Here is a 15,025-nt window from a genome sequence, read left to right on the forward strand (position 1 = left end):
ATCCCAGTTCTTCACATTTCTACTCCCTCTTCCCCTCCTCTCTCCCCCTGAACTCACCACCATACAAATAAATTCAATACAAATAGATGCCTCAGACCCACCAGTTCAGGCAACCACATTTCAAGTCCTATGCTAACACCAGGGAAGATTCTAGCTACACTTATAAACATGCAATATTAAGGTTATACCCACTAATCTCTAAATCTAAAACAATATGTTACACAGCATTTTCAAAAACTTACATGTTGATTTATCTATTGCATTTTCCAAAGGACAGAGTGATTGCCAATTCATAGATCTTGACTTAGGGAAAAAAATCTGGGATTCAAAAAGCCTGAGTTCTCTTCGCACTTCTGTTTGTTATGTGAACTTGAGCAAGTCAACTTAACTTCTCTTGGGCTACTTCTCATCTCTAAAAAGGCAAATGGCCTACCCTAAGAAGTGATCCGAGTGGAATATGCAGTTTTCATATAATTATTAAGAACTCTCCCTCAATCCTCATATGTATCTGCAAACCTGATAAAGGGTGCACTGTCATGTATAATGTACGTGTCAAAAATTCTGCAGTTATTTCTTTCCCTTGCCCCTTTTTTTAGTCTTTATTTATTTTGAGCGAAAAAAGAGAGAGCGGACTGACATATGTGTGTGAGGGGGAGGGGCAGAAAGGAGAGAGACTCCCATTTAGGCTCAGTGCTATCAGCACAGGGTAGGATCCCGCGAACTTTGAGATCAGAACCGGAGCCAAAATCAAGTCAGAAGCTTAACCGGCTGAGCTCCCCAGGCGCCCCTCCCACCCCCTTTCTAATGCAAATTTTATGTGCAGCCGATAACAAAACACCGGTCATTCTCAAAGCGTAAGAAGACAAGATACAGTATTTTAATCAATTCCGCAAATCATTTGCCAGTTGTAAAAAAAAATTAATAAAGGTAATTTCAGCCCCAACCACCCTCATTTTTCTGCTCCCTGTCCCCCAGAAAGTAGATTGGTTAATAACATGGCAGGTATCACTGATAATGTAGTGACCAATCGTTAAATCAGTAAATCCCTAACTGCTCAATTCCCAGGCATTAAACTGAGCATCAAAGACAATGCCCTAAAGGTAAACTGTTGGCCAAGATAGAAATGCATAATAAAGTAGATCATCTGGGCCCTCGAGCCCTGGCTGCGTCACCAGGCCTTGATGGCCTTATCCGGCCCGGATCGGTTCCACAACTTGGATCTAAAGGAGAGATGTGGTGAATGGAACTTGCTCAGAATAAATAACGAGAAAACCATGTGCGTGTCCACTTCTGCAGAGGGACGGAAGACAGAAGGCGGCCCGCTCCGGCGGGCCTGTCCCCGGCGCGGAGAGACAGTACGGAGTGACAGCTGCGAGGTGCACGGCCCGGAAAGCGGGGCCCCCGCCCCCTTCGGCTCTGATTTAAGGAGTCCTAAAGTTCCTTAAGATTCTGCTCCCTTCGGGGGCGCCTGGGGGGCTCAGCCGGTTAAGCGTCCGACTTTCGCTCAGGTCATGATCTCGCGGTTCGTGGGTTCGAGCCCCGCGTCGGGCTCTGTGCTGACTGCCAGCTCGGAGCCTGGGCCTGTTTCAGTCTGTGACTCCCTCTCTCTCTGACCCTCCCCTGCTCACGCTGTCTCTCTCTCTCTCTCCTGGAAATAAATAAAACATTAAACAAACAAACAAACAAAAAAAAGGTTCTGCTTCCTCCGAGCCGATCTCAAGAGTCCTAGTGGGCTGATCCCCAGATTCTGAGGGGGGAAAGAAAGTTCTTTAAAACGGCAGTCAATTTAAACTGCATTTTCCTAAAGTTCCGGGACAGGTGTCTGGTACAGAAGCGTGTTTCATTACACAGCGGGTGTCGTTCTTGAATTCGCACATCTGTCCTTATGACCAGAAGTTCGTGAAACACTCGCGATTTTCAGAGCTCTGGGCAGAGTCCGCTGAGAACCGGCACGTCTGCCCGGGAGCCTCCTCCCGAGCCCGCTTCCATTTGCCACGAACAAGGAAGGGGCTGAAGTCCGACAGGAGCTGCCACAGGCTCTCCCCAGGCCACGCGCGGCCGTGCTCCCAACCCTTCCCGCGGCGCGCTGGGTGCGCCTTCCCAGAGTTACTTCAACTCGGGGACCCAGGGCAGGGCTGAGGGGCCGCGGCGACGGCCGCTCGGCCCCCCGGCGGGGCACGGGCAGGGGGGCCCCGGGGCGGCCGGGGGCGCGGCGCCGACGGGCCAGGGCCCCGGGAGGCGGGAGAGGCCAAAGGGCGCGCTGCGGGGACCGGACACCCTTCGGGCGAGCGCGGGCGCTCTCCCTGTGGCGCCGCCCGCAGGGCACCCTGGGGCGTGGGGCCCCCTTCGCCGCCCGGACCGCGTGTCGGAGGGTACCTGACTGCGGGCGGCCGGTGCGCAGCCCCCTCCCGCCGCCCGGGCCGAAGAGAAGGCGGGTTCTCCGCAGAGCCGCGACCCTCGCCAGCGCCGCCCGCATCGCACGCCTCTCGGAGAGCCTGGGTCCCGGCGTGAGGAGGGAGCGCCGCGGGCGCGCCGCGCGCCGCCACTGGGGGCGCCCGCGGGCACATCAGGCCCCGCCCCCAGCCGGGCGGTCCCCGGCGGGCGGAGCTCCGCCCAAGCGCCTCGGATCCCGCGTTGCCGCGTCCGGCAGTGTGCAGTCGGTCCCTACAGCACACCGCAGGAGACGACAGAGCCCTTTGCTGGAGCCGAAGGTTCGGCCTTTCTTTTGTCCTTTTTATTTCTCGTTCGTTTATTAAGTCCGCTCAATCTCCACCCAGTTCAGTAACCCGCTTACTAGCCTGCGCCTAGCGGAACCTTTGATACGCCGGAACCAATATGCTGTACCGCGCTGGAAGGCAGAGGACTGTTTTGGCAAAGGACCACCGAGTCTCTGAGAAGGGTTGGTCGGGACAGTTCCGGCGGGAGAACGCGGCAGTGAGGTCTTCGTCTTCGTCTCCTGAGATGCACCGGCAGAATTTTCGACCCCCGACTCCTCCCTACCCCGGCGCGGGTGTAGGAAGTTGGGGTAGCGGGAGCAGCTTCCGGGGTACCCCGGGCGGAGGCGGATCGCGGCCGCCCTCCCCTCGGGACGGTTACGGGAGTCCGCACCACACGCCGCCGTACGGGCCCCGGTCTAGGCCCTACGGAAGCAGCCACTCTCCGCGACACGGCGGCAGCTTCCCGGGGGGCCGATTCGGGTCTCCGTCCCCTGGCGGCTACCCTGGCTCCTACTCCAGGTCCCCCGCGGGGTCCCAGCAGCAATTCGGCTACTCCCCAGGGCAGCAGCAGACCCACCCCCAGGTAATACTAGCCAGCGTTTGCCGAGCTCTTACTGTATGGCAGGCATGGTACTAATAATCCCTTTACATGGGTTATTTTGGTTAATCCTCTATGAGGTGAGATACTATGGTTGGCCCTGTTTTGCAAATGAGTAAACTGAGGCTGAGAGAAGTTAAGTAACTTTCTTTAGATTATCTTAAGTAACAGCGGTACTTTCTGTTTCTGGAGCCCTCCTGCTTTGAACCAGTACACTGCCGATCATACACAGCGTTCCCTAATTCCCTCTCCTTTGCCAGGGACCTTGCCAGTTCGTCTGAGTAAATTGTTCTTTGGGGCGGGGTGGGGGTGGGGCGGGGAAACGAGTGAGTCCCCAGCCGAGAGCTTATAGCCTGGTGCCATTTTCTTACAACCGGTATCTTTTTTAGGCAAGGGCGGTGGGAGGGGGCGGAAGCTTCAAACGACACTGGCTCCTGCTCCAAGTCTTATTGAAAGAAATCAGTGATTTTAAAACTTTCCCATTCTTCTCAGTAAGTGTGAATTCAGGAGAATTCCGAGGGGGTATTTCTGATGTGTCTAGGATTTCTGTCGTTTAAAACTTCATGGTTTTCTTACTTGCCTTATACTAAATCAACCTCATCCCTTCTGAATCCGCTGCTAAAGAGATAAAATTTCATAGGATGGAACAGTTCTAGAAGTTTTGAAGCTGTAGGGTTAAAAAAGAAAAGTTTTAATTTCCTTCCAGAAAAAGAGAAATTTTGAGGGAAAACTGAAATATAATTAACTTCTTCTTATTTCATCACCGACTGATAGTTCTGCAAAGTTCCTACACTAGAAATCTAGAAGTATTTGAAGATGACAGTTGGCATGGAATTGTTAATAAACAAGTATGTCAAACTGGCTTAAATACTTTTAGAAACAAAACTAGATTAAAGGAGGAATGGACTTTGCAGTTGAACATCTTTGGGTTCAGAACACAACCTTTAACTAGCAATGTGATCCCCACTAGCTTTAAAAGAAAAAAGTGCCAATTATCTCTACTAAACCTTTGTTTAACTGATGATTTTTTTCCTAAAGGGTTCTCCAAGGACATCTACACCATTTGGATCAGGGCGTGGTAGAGAAAAAAGAATGTCTAATGAGTTGGAAAGTTATTTCAAGCCTTCAATGCTTGAAGACCCTTGGGCTGGCCTAGAACCAGTATCTGTAGTGGATATTAACCAACAGTACAGCAATACTCAAACATTCACAGGCAAAAAAGGAAGATACTTTTGTTAACATTTCTGAAATTCACCCGGAAGCTTCTTGTGACAGGAACATCTTGGACAAAGCTTTTACTTGTGTAATTAAGTTGAACCCTAGGATGGTGACTTTGAATAATTAGTTGGGTCTTCTTGGTATTTTTCATCATATCAAATATTGTTGATAATAGAGAAGACACGGTAGAATAATTTGCAATATTTAGCTCTTTGGAAGTGCCTACCACATTTTAGAAGATTCACAGTTTCCAGATATTTAACATTCATGGTTATATAATGGACATTTGTCTTTCCAATGGTTTTTCCAATGTTTTAAAATAAAACATTTTGTCTTTCTAGATATATTGTGGTTTTGTCATATGCTGAAGAAGTAGAATTATCAAAATAACGCCTGTAATCATTTGCTTAGAATTCATAGATAAATATTTTGCATACTACTTTTGAAAATGAAATAAACCATCCTTTGAGCTGTAGCTAGTTCTATATTTGTTCATAGGGAAAGAGGGTGAAGGAAGAGAACAGAAGAGAATTCTATTCATATTTATTATACATTGTTCTTTGTGCATACTTATGTAATGCTTTTGTAAAAAATGCATTGAAACTTGATTGAAAGTCACAGAAACCCACTTAAGTAAAAGAGGGTATTCTTTTTATACTCATTTAACTAGAAAGGATAATGGTAGGTCTGTTTCTTGCATAGCTAGATTAAAGTGTTCTGTATCTGAATTTCTCAACATCTCTCAGTATTATGGGGTCATTTTTTCTTGAGCCAAGGAAGATGGGTACCAGCAGTCTGAAATCACTTCCATTGTGAAGAGAACATTTCCCAACACTGCCGATCCCAAGAAAGACAAAATTGTCATGCCTGGATCATGTTTCTATAGTCCTGAACCAATACTAAGCCCAAGGCAGTGAGGCCTTGAACTATAACCTCCCCGATAAGGAGACAAGTTCCCATAATCAGCCCCACTAGGCTTGCCTGGATCAGAAAAGTGGTTTTCCAAAGGAAGGGATGCTACGTGTATATACCTATATTAAATATTTCTTCCCCAAATATTTAAACAAAACTAAGTCTTCTAACATTCAGGTTTTTTAGATATTTTGAGAGCACACCATGATGAAGATAGAGCTAGTTAAAATTCTTTTTAAACAACCCCAAAAAAGAAACATCTAAAAATGAATTGGTCACACCACCTATTTGAGCCATACTCTCTTCTGATAGGTCTTTCACAGAGGCAAAGAAGAAAATGAGAAGGGAGGGAGTTCAACTTAAATAGAAGCTCCACAACAGCCAGGACTGTTTCTACCAACTACTAGCTGGATGAGTTATTTAACTTCTCTATGCCTCAATTTTTTCATATGTAAAATGAAAATAGTACCCATGTCATAGAGGTGTTGTGTTTGAGGATTAAATAGGTTTATATGTGTGCAACTCTTAAGCCAGAGCCTGGCACATAGTAAGCACTCAATAAATGGTAGCTATTACTTTCTCATTCACCCCTATAGAGCCTCAGGTCCTAGAATGATGTCTGGGAAATTGTAGGTGATTAATAAATATTTGGTGAATGAATGTAGACATTCAGATTATAACTACGATATTGCTCTGCCTTGTCTCCTCTATAAAACAGATAGTAACTTAGTAATTTTCCCCAATATTTTAAAGGAAATGTCTTTATTCTCTTAACACCTTGTCTTTCCAGATTATTTGAGGTCATGATGTGTGATGAAAAGTAGAGCAAGTAAAATACTTTTATAAACCTTTTAATGAACTGATAGGTAAATACTATCTTTAGGAAGTGGCATTTGGAAATAATTATTAAACCACCTCTTAGAGATCACTGGGTTATTGGCAAAGATTGAAAAAGGAAGTCAGGAAGGACTTTATGCCAATGTATTCATCTCATATTTGGAAGATACACCAATTGTAAAGGTTCTAGTAGTTTAGGTGCATTTTATTTCACTATAAGTGTAATGTTAAAAAACTAAATGTAAAATTTCTTTCTTGCCAAGTCCCCAACATATACTTCCAGAGATCTGACCTTTTCTGATTTTTCTTAAGAGAAACCTTTTTTTTAATCCTCAGAAAGGTGCATTGCTATTTCGCTCTAGTTGGTAGTGTATTCAGTTATCCAAGTTCTTGCAACATTGATACTTTGATTTATTTCTGTTATTAGCCTATCTTTTATTTACCTGAATGAAAGGAATTGATCATTATTTAAAATGAAAAATAATTGTTTTAATGTTTCAAAATACTCATTTTTGCCTCCGTAGAAATGCTATATAAGTTGGAAAGATTTTAGTTAAGTATGCTTCCTGAGTATTCAGATAACTAAGGAACAGAAGTATAATCTGTAGTGGGGTCTTCAAACAAGGGTGTGCGTACTTCTGGGAGTCTTCAGCCTTCCAAGGGAAATGCAAACATAAAAACCTTTCCAGATCCTCAATTCCCATATATACCCTCTGTTAAAATGATTTCCCTAAAGAACATTTCCATGTTCAGTGAATTATGCCAGTTCTCCTTTTTTATCTTCTGCCTTTTCATAGTAACCCTTCTCCCACTTTACATAAGAAACCTGTGGCAGCTTCTGTTTTCCAGAAATGATCCCAATAGTATTTCAGGTCCCACCTACTCATCCAGAACCTTGCACTACCCCAAGATGTGGAGTTACATCCCTTCCCTTGCAACCTGAACAGATCTTTTTCTGACTGCTCTATTTAAAATATGGTAGAAGTTAATTTTCATTAATGACAGAAGTGTGGTCTTAGAAGTGGATTATATTGGCCAATGTGGAGATGTTCAGAATTCAGATGTATTGTCAAGTAGGAGATAGTATAATGATAGTTCTTGTTTAATGACCTTGCCTTTTTTTTTTCTGATCAAAAAATCATTTTCCCTGTGGGTGAATCGTGAAAGTAAAGCAAAGAGCAAGAACATAACATGAAGGTAAAGGTACCTTATTTTTAGGTAACAAAGAAATAAGATTATTTGCCTCGTCTGTCTTAGAATATTCAAAATTGGTTCAAAAGCATGATGGGTTTTGGTAAATGCTGCCAAGCAAACTTTTTTCACCATTCTCAATAATGGGAAAGAGCCTGATAAATATGTCTCAAACCTGTCTCAATGGCATAATTAGCATGTTTTCAAGGAGGAAGAAATTAAAAGTTTCATGTTTATTTCTGACATACTAATACTAGATTTTCAAATGAATAGATCACATACCAAAGGTAAGTTCATGATTGCATATTTTCCAGAGCATTTTTCAGGTTTCTTAGGAGAAACTTATTAAACTTTGCCAGTTCCTTACTAGATTCTATAAATCCTTATTAATTTTTTACCTAGCCCAAGTCTCCTCCTTATTTCCTATGCTTTTTTCATACTTAATATGTATTTACGTTTAAATTAACATATTCCGTTTATTTACAATAAAACCCATAATAGTCATTGGTACACTTCACATATTCCCTGAGCTTACTAGTGATTCAATATATTTTTCCTCCTAATTTCCACAACCTAAATTTTCATCTAATCTAAGGCACTATTCTGTGATTCACTGTTACATACCACTTAGTAAAAACACTACACACTAAACTATGATATGCCATCAATTGTTAAGATGCATCCCAATTTCAGAAATGTTAAAATGTGTATCTTAGTTTGATAAAAATACCATAAACAATAATCACAGAAGCATAACATATATAGGTAAATGGAATAAATATTCCCAAAATGTACACTAAGACATAGTACAGTTAACTTTAGAAAATCAGCTTTACTTAGTTATGATTAATTCTTCCTTTTAAGATATTTTATATTTTATCCTAATTCTGTAAAAAATATAACCTTTTTAAACGTCAAGTTTCTAATCTATATATAATTATTCTCAAGAAATCTTTGCAATTTCCAATTTTCTGGGGGGCATATTTACTCCATTTTGTCTTAATTTTAAGCTCTATAAGCAAGATGATTCTATTTAGAAAAGTTATAGGTAAGTTTTTATAATAAACATCTTTGGTTAACTTTCCAAAGAATTGAGAAGGAAAATGGCTTGAAAACAAGGTCTTTAGTGAGGGTAGTTTTCAGTTCTTTGCTTTGAACAAAATTGAAGAAACCTCCATCAGATTGTCGATTAAAATCATTAAAAATAATCTGATGACAGAGCCAGTTTATAATTGTAGGCTTATAACAAAAGGAGTCCGAGAATTCAGTGGCATCACTACAACAGAAATTTTTCTATCCCTTTTTTCTATATATGTGAATGAATTTTCTTAGCATTTATACATACATATTACATATTTATACATAATATATGTTATATATGTAAACATTTTATATGTTATATATTACATTATACATAGAAGATAGTAGTAAAATAGATGTCTTATTCTAGCAACTAGCAATATTCATGAAAATAAGAAAATCCAGCACTATCCTCATTAAGATACATTTCCAATAAAGCAATTTTGTGTTTTTAATAATTTATTAAAATAATATATTTATATTTTTATCATTTGAATGATAATGATAATCTAAACATTCTTCAACACTTGGAGTATATAGTTACGGGAAATGTATTTTTTTAATTTCTAAAAATATTTTTATTTTAATAAATGTTTTTCATGTATTTTGAGTCAGAGATGTATAATAGACTATTAGTAAAAGACTTTCGAGCAATACACTATATTACAACGAGATAAAATTACGTGGGAAAGTATAATGGAGATATTGGAAATAGCATAAAATTTCAATAACTATTTTAAGAAGTGATGGTGAATATTAAATTGCTGTGATGTATCAGCTGGATACCTTTATAATGCTATGGATTTAGCTTAAAATATCAGTATTACAGAAGTGACCTTCACAGTAGAGAGAATATATGACCAAAAATTTTAAAGGTCTACAACAGAGGAGGAAGAAAGGGAGTATAGAAAACCATAAATCCAAAAGAAGTCAGGGAAGGGAAAAAAAGTAAAAGTGATAGTAGTAAGTTCAAATGTATCACAATGAATCTAAGAAAAAATCTGTTATAAAGAAACATCAGATTGGATTAGGAAAATGGAATCAATCTATTTGCTGGTTTTAAAAAGATACATCTAAAATTAAAGGATAAGATAAAAGGTTATACAAAAATTCAGCACATCTGAAATCTGTGGCGATTTCAGCACATCTCTACCAGACATGGATAGTCATATCAAGCAGATGTGGAATTTGTAAGGATAGAGATAAAACAGATTATGTGTGTGTATATATATATATATATATATATCCATTCTTTCCAACTACACACAGCATATAATAATTTTGATAAGTGTTCTAAATGACAAAGTGCAAATTTCAAAGATGTGATTGATATGCAGATCAAGTTCTCTGACAAAATGTTTAATAAATTTAAAAATAAAAAGTACCCTTCATCAAAAAATAATGAATAAATCAGTGAAACAGAAGACAAACTGTAGAGAACATTAAGAAAGCAAAAGCCTACTATTTGGATAAACTAAACAAAAATTAATGAAAGGGGGAAAATGACAGAAGAAAAAATATAAACAGTATTAACCTTTGGTGTAACATCTGGAACTATGCAAAAATAAAAGACTACAGTAAGAAAATAGTAATGGGAGGAGTCACCTAGAAGGATAATACAATAGTGAAATAAATCCTCATTATTGCATCATCCTGTTTTTATTGCATTTCCCCAAGTACTGCATCATATTTTAAAAGATCTACAAGAAGTCTCGAGACACAATCCATGTAAACATTTTTTTAAGCTTTCACTGAGCACAGTTAGGAATTTGTCATTTTTTATTTTGCATTCATAGTGGTAAAGAAAAAGTTAGCAGGTATTTCACAAGCACTGTGGATTTTAACCTTAACTATAAATTTTCAGATGACAGTACCCTAGAAAATTTTTCTGAAATTCAAGAATCTGTGAATGAGCAATGTATTTCTAAGGACAAAGGAAATATGTAATCTCACATAATTTGTCATCCAAAAGAAAGGACTTCATCACACTACTGTGTCACAAAAATATCTTTTGTGTTCATCAAAATTTACATGATCGAGTTTGTAAGACAAAATTTAAAGGCAGGTGCATATTTAAAGGTAATTGAAATGAAATAAATGATGTAAAAGTGAATAATTAGTTGGATTGACCATTTTAATTGGTGTTTACAAATCTAAAAGTGAAAATATTTTGGAGTTATGAAGCACAGAAGATAGACTATATTGCATTTTGAAGATACAAGTCTAAGAAGAACCCTTAGATCTCAAACCATTACTAATCCAAAGCCCACTAGAGATCTTGAAATCTGGAGTCAAAATTTATAAGTTGAGTATGTTCTAGGCTCATGACAGTCAAGGAATGTTTATTATATTCCAGGTACATTACCAGTATCTCCTATATTAATACCATGAAAACCAGGAAAATAACAAAAATTGGGATTTGCTGTGTTCATATTTTTATTCAGATTTCTAATAAAGTTGCTTCTAACTATACTGTACATTTTGCTAAATAACTTAAAATACACAAAAATTAAAAGGATGTGTTGGCCCCAGATAACAAATGATGGGGTTTTTTTTCCCGGTATACTAAGGATTAAGATGAACAAATTATATTACTACTGACAGAGGCTTTGAAAGTCACTCAAACATTGTACGGCCAGTATATTTGAAAACAGCGAAAACAAGTAATTTTTTAGAAAAGGACATGATCCAAATTGACTCAAAAAGAATAGAAAGCAAGAATAAACCAATAGTCATTATAGATATTAAATTGATAATCATTTTCCCCACAAATGACACCAGACTTACCAAGCCTTCCTGGAACACCTAGTCCCTGTATTACAAAAAAAACTTTTACTAATAAAAAAAAGAAGAAACAAAAAGTATCCAACACAGGCTATAACCTTGGTATTAACTTGATCTCAAACCTAGCCAAGCACCTATTAATGGAAACTGTACAATATTTAACTTACGGACATAGTTGTCAAAAATCTTAAGGGAGACACCACAATTCAGCAATTACAAAAAAATCAAAGTGGGGTGCCTGGGTGGCTCAGCCTGTTAAGCATCCGACTCTTGGTTTCAGCTCAAGTCATGATCTCAGCTTTGCAGGTTCAAGCCCCACATCGCACTCTGCTGGTGTTCAGAGCCTGCTTGTGATTCCCTCTCTCCCTATCTCTCTCTCTCTGCCCCTCCCCTGCTTGCTCTCTCTTTCTCTCAAAATAAACTTAAAAATGTTTTAAATAAATAAAAATATTTGTGCATAAATTTATTTAACGTTGTGATAGGTCAATTTGCTCACAAACTTTGTATAATAACCTGCTGACCATGAACTCAGCATAAAAATATTTTTAAATCTTAATACAGTACCTGAAAGCCTCCCTGCAAAAATTATGTTTGCAAATAAGAGTTATTTTCTTCTGCAGTACATAACCTAGAAAAATACTTCCTCTTGTATTTTTGCAGAGACGTATTCAAGAATGTTCTTTGCAGTGATGTTTGTAAGATCAACAGATTGGCAATAATCTAAATGACCATCGATAGGAAAAAGGTTAAGTGGTAAATGTGCAAAATGTACTAGAATTCACCAGTGAAATTAATTTAAGCTACAGACACAATATTAATACATCCAAAATAATTTTATGTAAAGAAGAGCAAAGAAAACCCATGTGCTATTCTTTACATGAAAATATAAAAGTCTGCCAAACAGTGTATGAAACCATGAAAGTAAGAAACCCTATTCATGATAGTAATTATTTTGGGGTAGGGAGATAGAAGCTTCAGATAAATTTGGGTGGATGGGCAGATGGGTGTATATTACAAGCTATCAAGAGTTGGAAAATATTAAAATTTATAAAGACTGGCTATGAGATACTTTTTTTCTCATTTCTTCAAAATATTTCATAACAAAAAATTTACTCTGATCGCTTAACTTAATGTAAAATGCCAGAATCACCCAGATTTAAAAAAAAAAAAAAAATTGCAAGATAGAATACTGGACAATATCTTATGAACATAGATGCAAAAATCAAAAATATTAGCAAATTGAATCCACCAATGTATTAAAAGAGTTAACATGAACAAGTGGGATTCCACATATTCAAGTCTGATTCAATCTTCAAAAATCAATATAATTCATCATATTAGCAGGCTAAAGAAGAAAAATATGGTCTTATCAATATAGGCAGAAGAAGTATTTGACAAAATCCAACACCCATTAATGATTAAAACTTTCAGCAAACTAGGAATAGAAAGGAAGTTTCTCAGCTTGAGAAAGAATATCTACAAAAACCTACAGCTAATATACTAAATGGTGAGGAAAATAAGTTTCAACCAAGATCAGGAACAAAGCAAGGATATCTCCTCTTAACATGACTTTTCAACATTATACTGGAAGTTTCAAAAAAAAAAAAAGTATACAGACTGAGAAGAAAAATTAAAACCTATTCACAAATGCCACTACTGTCTATGTAGAAAATCACAAATAATCCAAAAACAAAACAACAAAACACCCTGGAATAAGCAATTACAAAAAGGTTGCAGTATACAAAGTTAATAGCTTTCTTGTATACCAGCAATGAATGATTAGAATTTGAACTTAAAGATCCAATACAGCTTACATTAGCATCAAAATAATGTAATAATACTAATAAGCAACACTGAATTATAAATCTAGCAAAATGTATGTAAGATCTCTATGAGAAACTACAAAACTGGTGAAAAATAGAAAACATTTAAATAAATGGAGACAGTCCATGTACACAGGTAAAAAGACTCAATATTGTCAAGGTACCAGTTCTTCCCAATTTGATTTATAGATTCAATGCAATCCCAGTCAAAATGCCAGGAAGTTAAATATTGACAAAATGATTCCAAAGTTTAATTATAAAGGCAAAAGAGCCAACACGATTATTAAAGAACATAGCTGAGGGGCGCCTGGGTGGCTCAGTTGGTTAAGCGTCCAACCTCGGCTCAGGTCATGATCTCACGGTTTGTGGGTTCGAGCCCCGTGTTGGGCTCTGTGCTGACAGCCAGCTCAGAGCCTGGAGCCTGCTTCCGATCCTGTGTCTCCCTCTCTCTCTGACCGTCTCCTTCTCATGCTGTCTCTCTCAGAAGTATATAAAACAAAAAAAAACAAACAAACAAACAAAAAGAACATAGTTGGAAGACTGACACTATCAGACCTCAAGACTTCCTATAAAGCTACAGTACCAAGACCATGTGGTATTGGTGAAAGAATAAACAACCAGGTCAATGGAGCAGAATACAGGCACCAGAAATAGACCAACAGAAATACAGTCAGCTGATCTTTGATGAAGAATCAAAGGCAATTCAGTGGAGAAAGGACAGTCTTTCAACAAATGGTGTTGGAACAAAAGGACACATATCTTACACCTTTCAAAAAAGAAAAAAAGTTAACTGAATAAATCACAGACCTAAAGAGAAAACACAAACCTATAAAAGAAGGTAACTTACAAGAAAATCTAGGTTACCTTGGCTGTGGTGATGACTTTTTAGATACAACACCAGAAGTATGATCCATAAAAGAAAACGGAAGTTAAACTTCATTAATATTGGAAAATTCTACTCTGCAAAAGACCTCATTCAGAGAATGAAGAGACAAGCCATGGATGGGGAGAAAATGCATGCAAAACAATGAGATACCAGTTGACATGGGTAATCCAGTGGCTAAAATTTGAAACACCAACAACACTAAATATTTCCAGGGATATAAAGCAACAGGAACCCTCGGGCACTGCAAGTGAGAATGCAAAATGATGCAGCCACTTTGGAAGACAATTTGGCATTTTCTTAAAAAACTAATTGAACTCCTACCAAATGATCCAGCAGTCACATTGCTTGGTATTTACCCAAATGAGTTGAAAACTTATGTCCACACAAAAACTGCACATTTGTGTTTATAACAGCTTTATTCATAATTGCCAAAACTTGGAAGCAACCTCATGTCCTTCAATAGGTAACAGACTATGGTACATCCATACATTGGAGTTATCCAGCAATAAAAAGAAAAAATCAGTTATCAAGTCACAGTCATGGAGAAAACTTAAAAGCATATTGCTAAATGAAAGAAGTCAATCTGAAAACCTACGCATACTATCATTCCACCAATGTGACATTTCAGAAAAAGCAAAACGATGAAAACAGTTAAAAAGACCAGTTGTTGCCAGAAGCTGGTGGGGGGAGAGAATGAATAGGTGAAACACAGAGGATTTCTAGGGCAATGAAACTATTCTGTGTGGCACTGTGGATACGAGTCATTATACATTGGCCCACACCCATAGAATGTACAGCACAGAGTAAACTCTAATCTGTGACTTTGTATGTTAAATAACATATTCATAATGGTTCATCAGTTATAACCAAGGCACCACACTAATGCAAGATGTTAATGACAGGGGAAATGGGGGTAAAAGGAGAAAGAGAGGGTATATGGGAACTTTCTGTGTTTTCTGCTCATTCTTCTGTAAACCTA

At 38.5% G+C, this 15,025-nt stretch overlaps 2 protein-coding genes across 2 annotated transcripts in view; one reads left to right on the top strand and one right to left on the bottom strand.

Moving 5' to 3' along the window:
- The window catches only part of SUGCT (succinyl-CoA:glutarate-CoA transferase), a 737,889-nt gene extending 735,363 nt beyond the window's left edge, over positions 1-2,526 (bottom strand). The window contains exon 1 of the mRNA XM_039237988.1: positions 2,377-2,526. Within this exon, the coding sequence (XP_039093919.1) occupies positions 2,377-2,476 (100 nt within the window). The 5' untranslated portion in view covers positions 2,477-2,526. The remainder of the gene's footprint in view (positions 1-2,376) is intronic.
- An 89-nt stretch (positions 2,527-2,615) lies between these two features.
- Positions 2,616-4,877, top strand: LOC120235581 (M-phase specific PLK1 interacting protein). Its single transcript, XM_039237975.1, has 2 exons — positions 2,616-3,300; positions 4,354-4,877. Exons 1-2 carry the CDS (start codon positions 2,836-2,838, stop codon positions 4,552-4,554), a joined length of 666 nt encoding a protein of 221 aa, XP_039093906.1. The 5' UTR covers positions 2,616-2,835; the 3' UTR covers positions 4,555-4,877.
- The last annotated feature ends 10,148 nt before the right edge of the window (positions 4,878-15,025 follow it).

Source organism: Hyaena hyaena, unplaced genomic scaffold (assembly GCF_003009895.1).
Source record: "Hyaena hyaena isolate Hyena2069 unplaced genomic scaffold, ASM300989v1 scaffold_133, whole genome shotgun sequence".
Taxonomy (NCBI): Eukaryota; Metazoa; Chordata; class Mammalia; order Carnivora; family Hyaenidae; genus Hyaena; species Hyaena hyaena.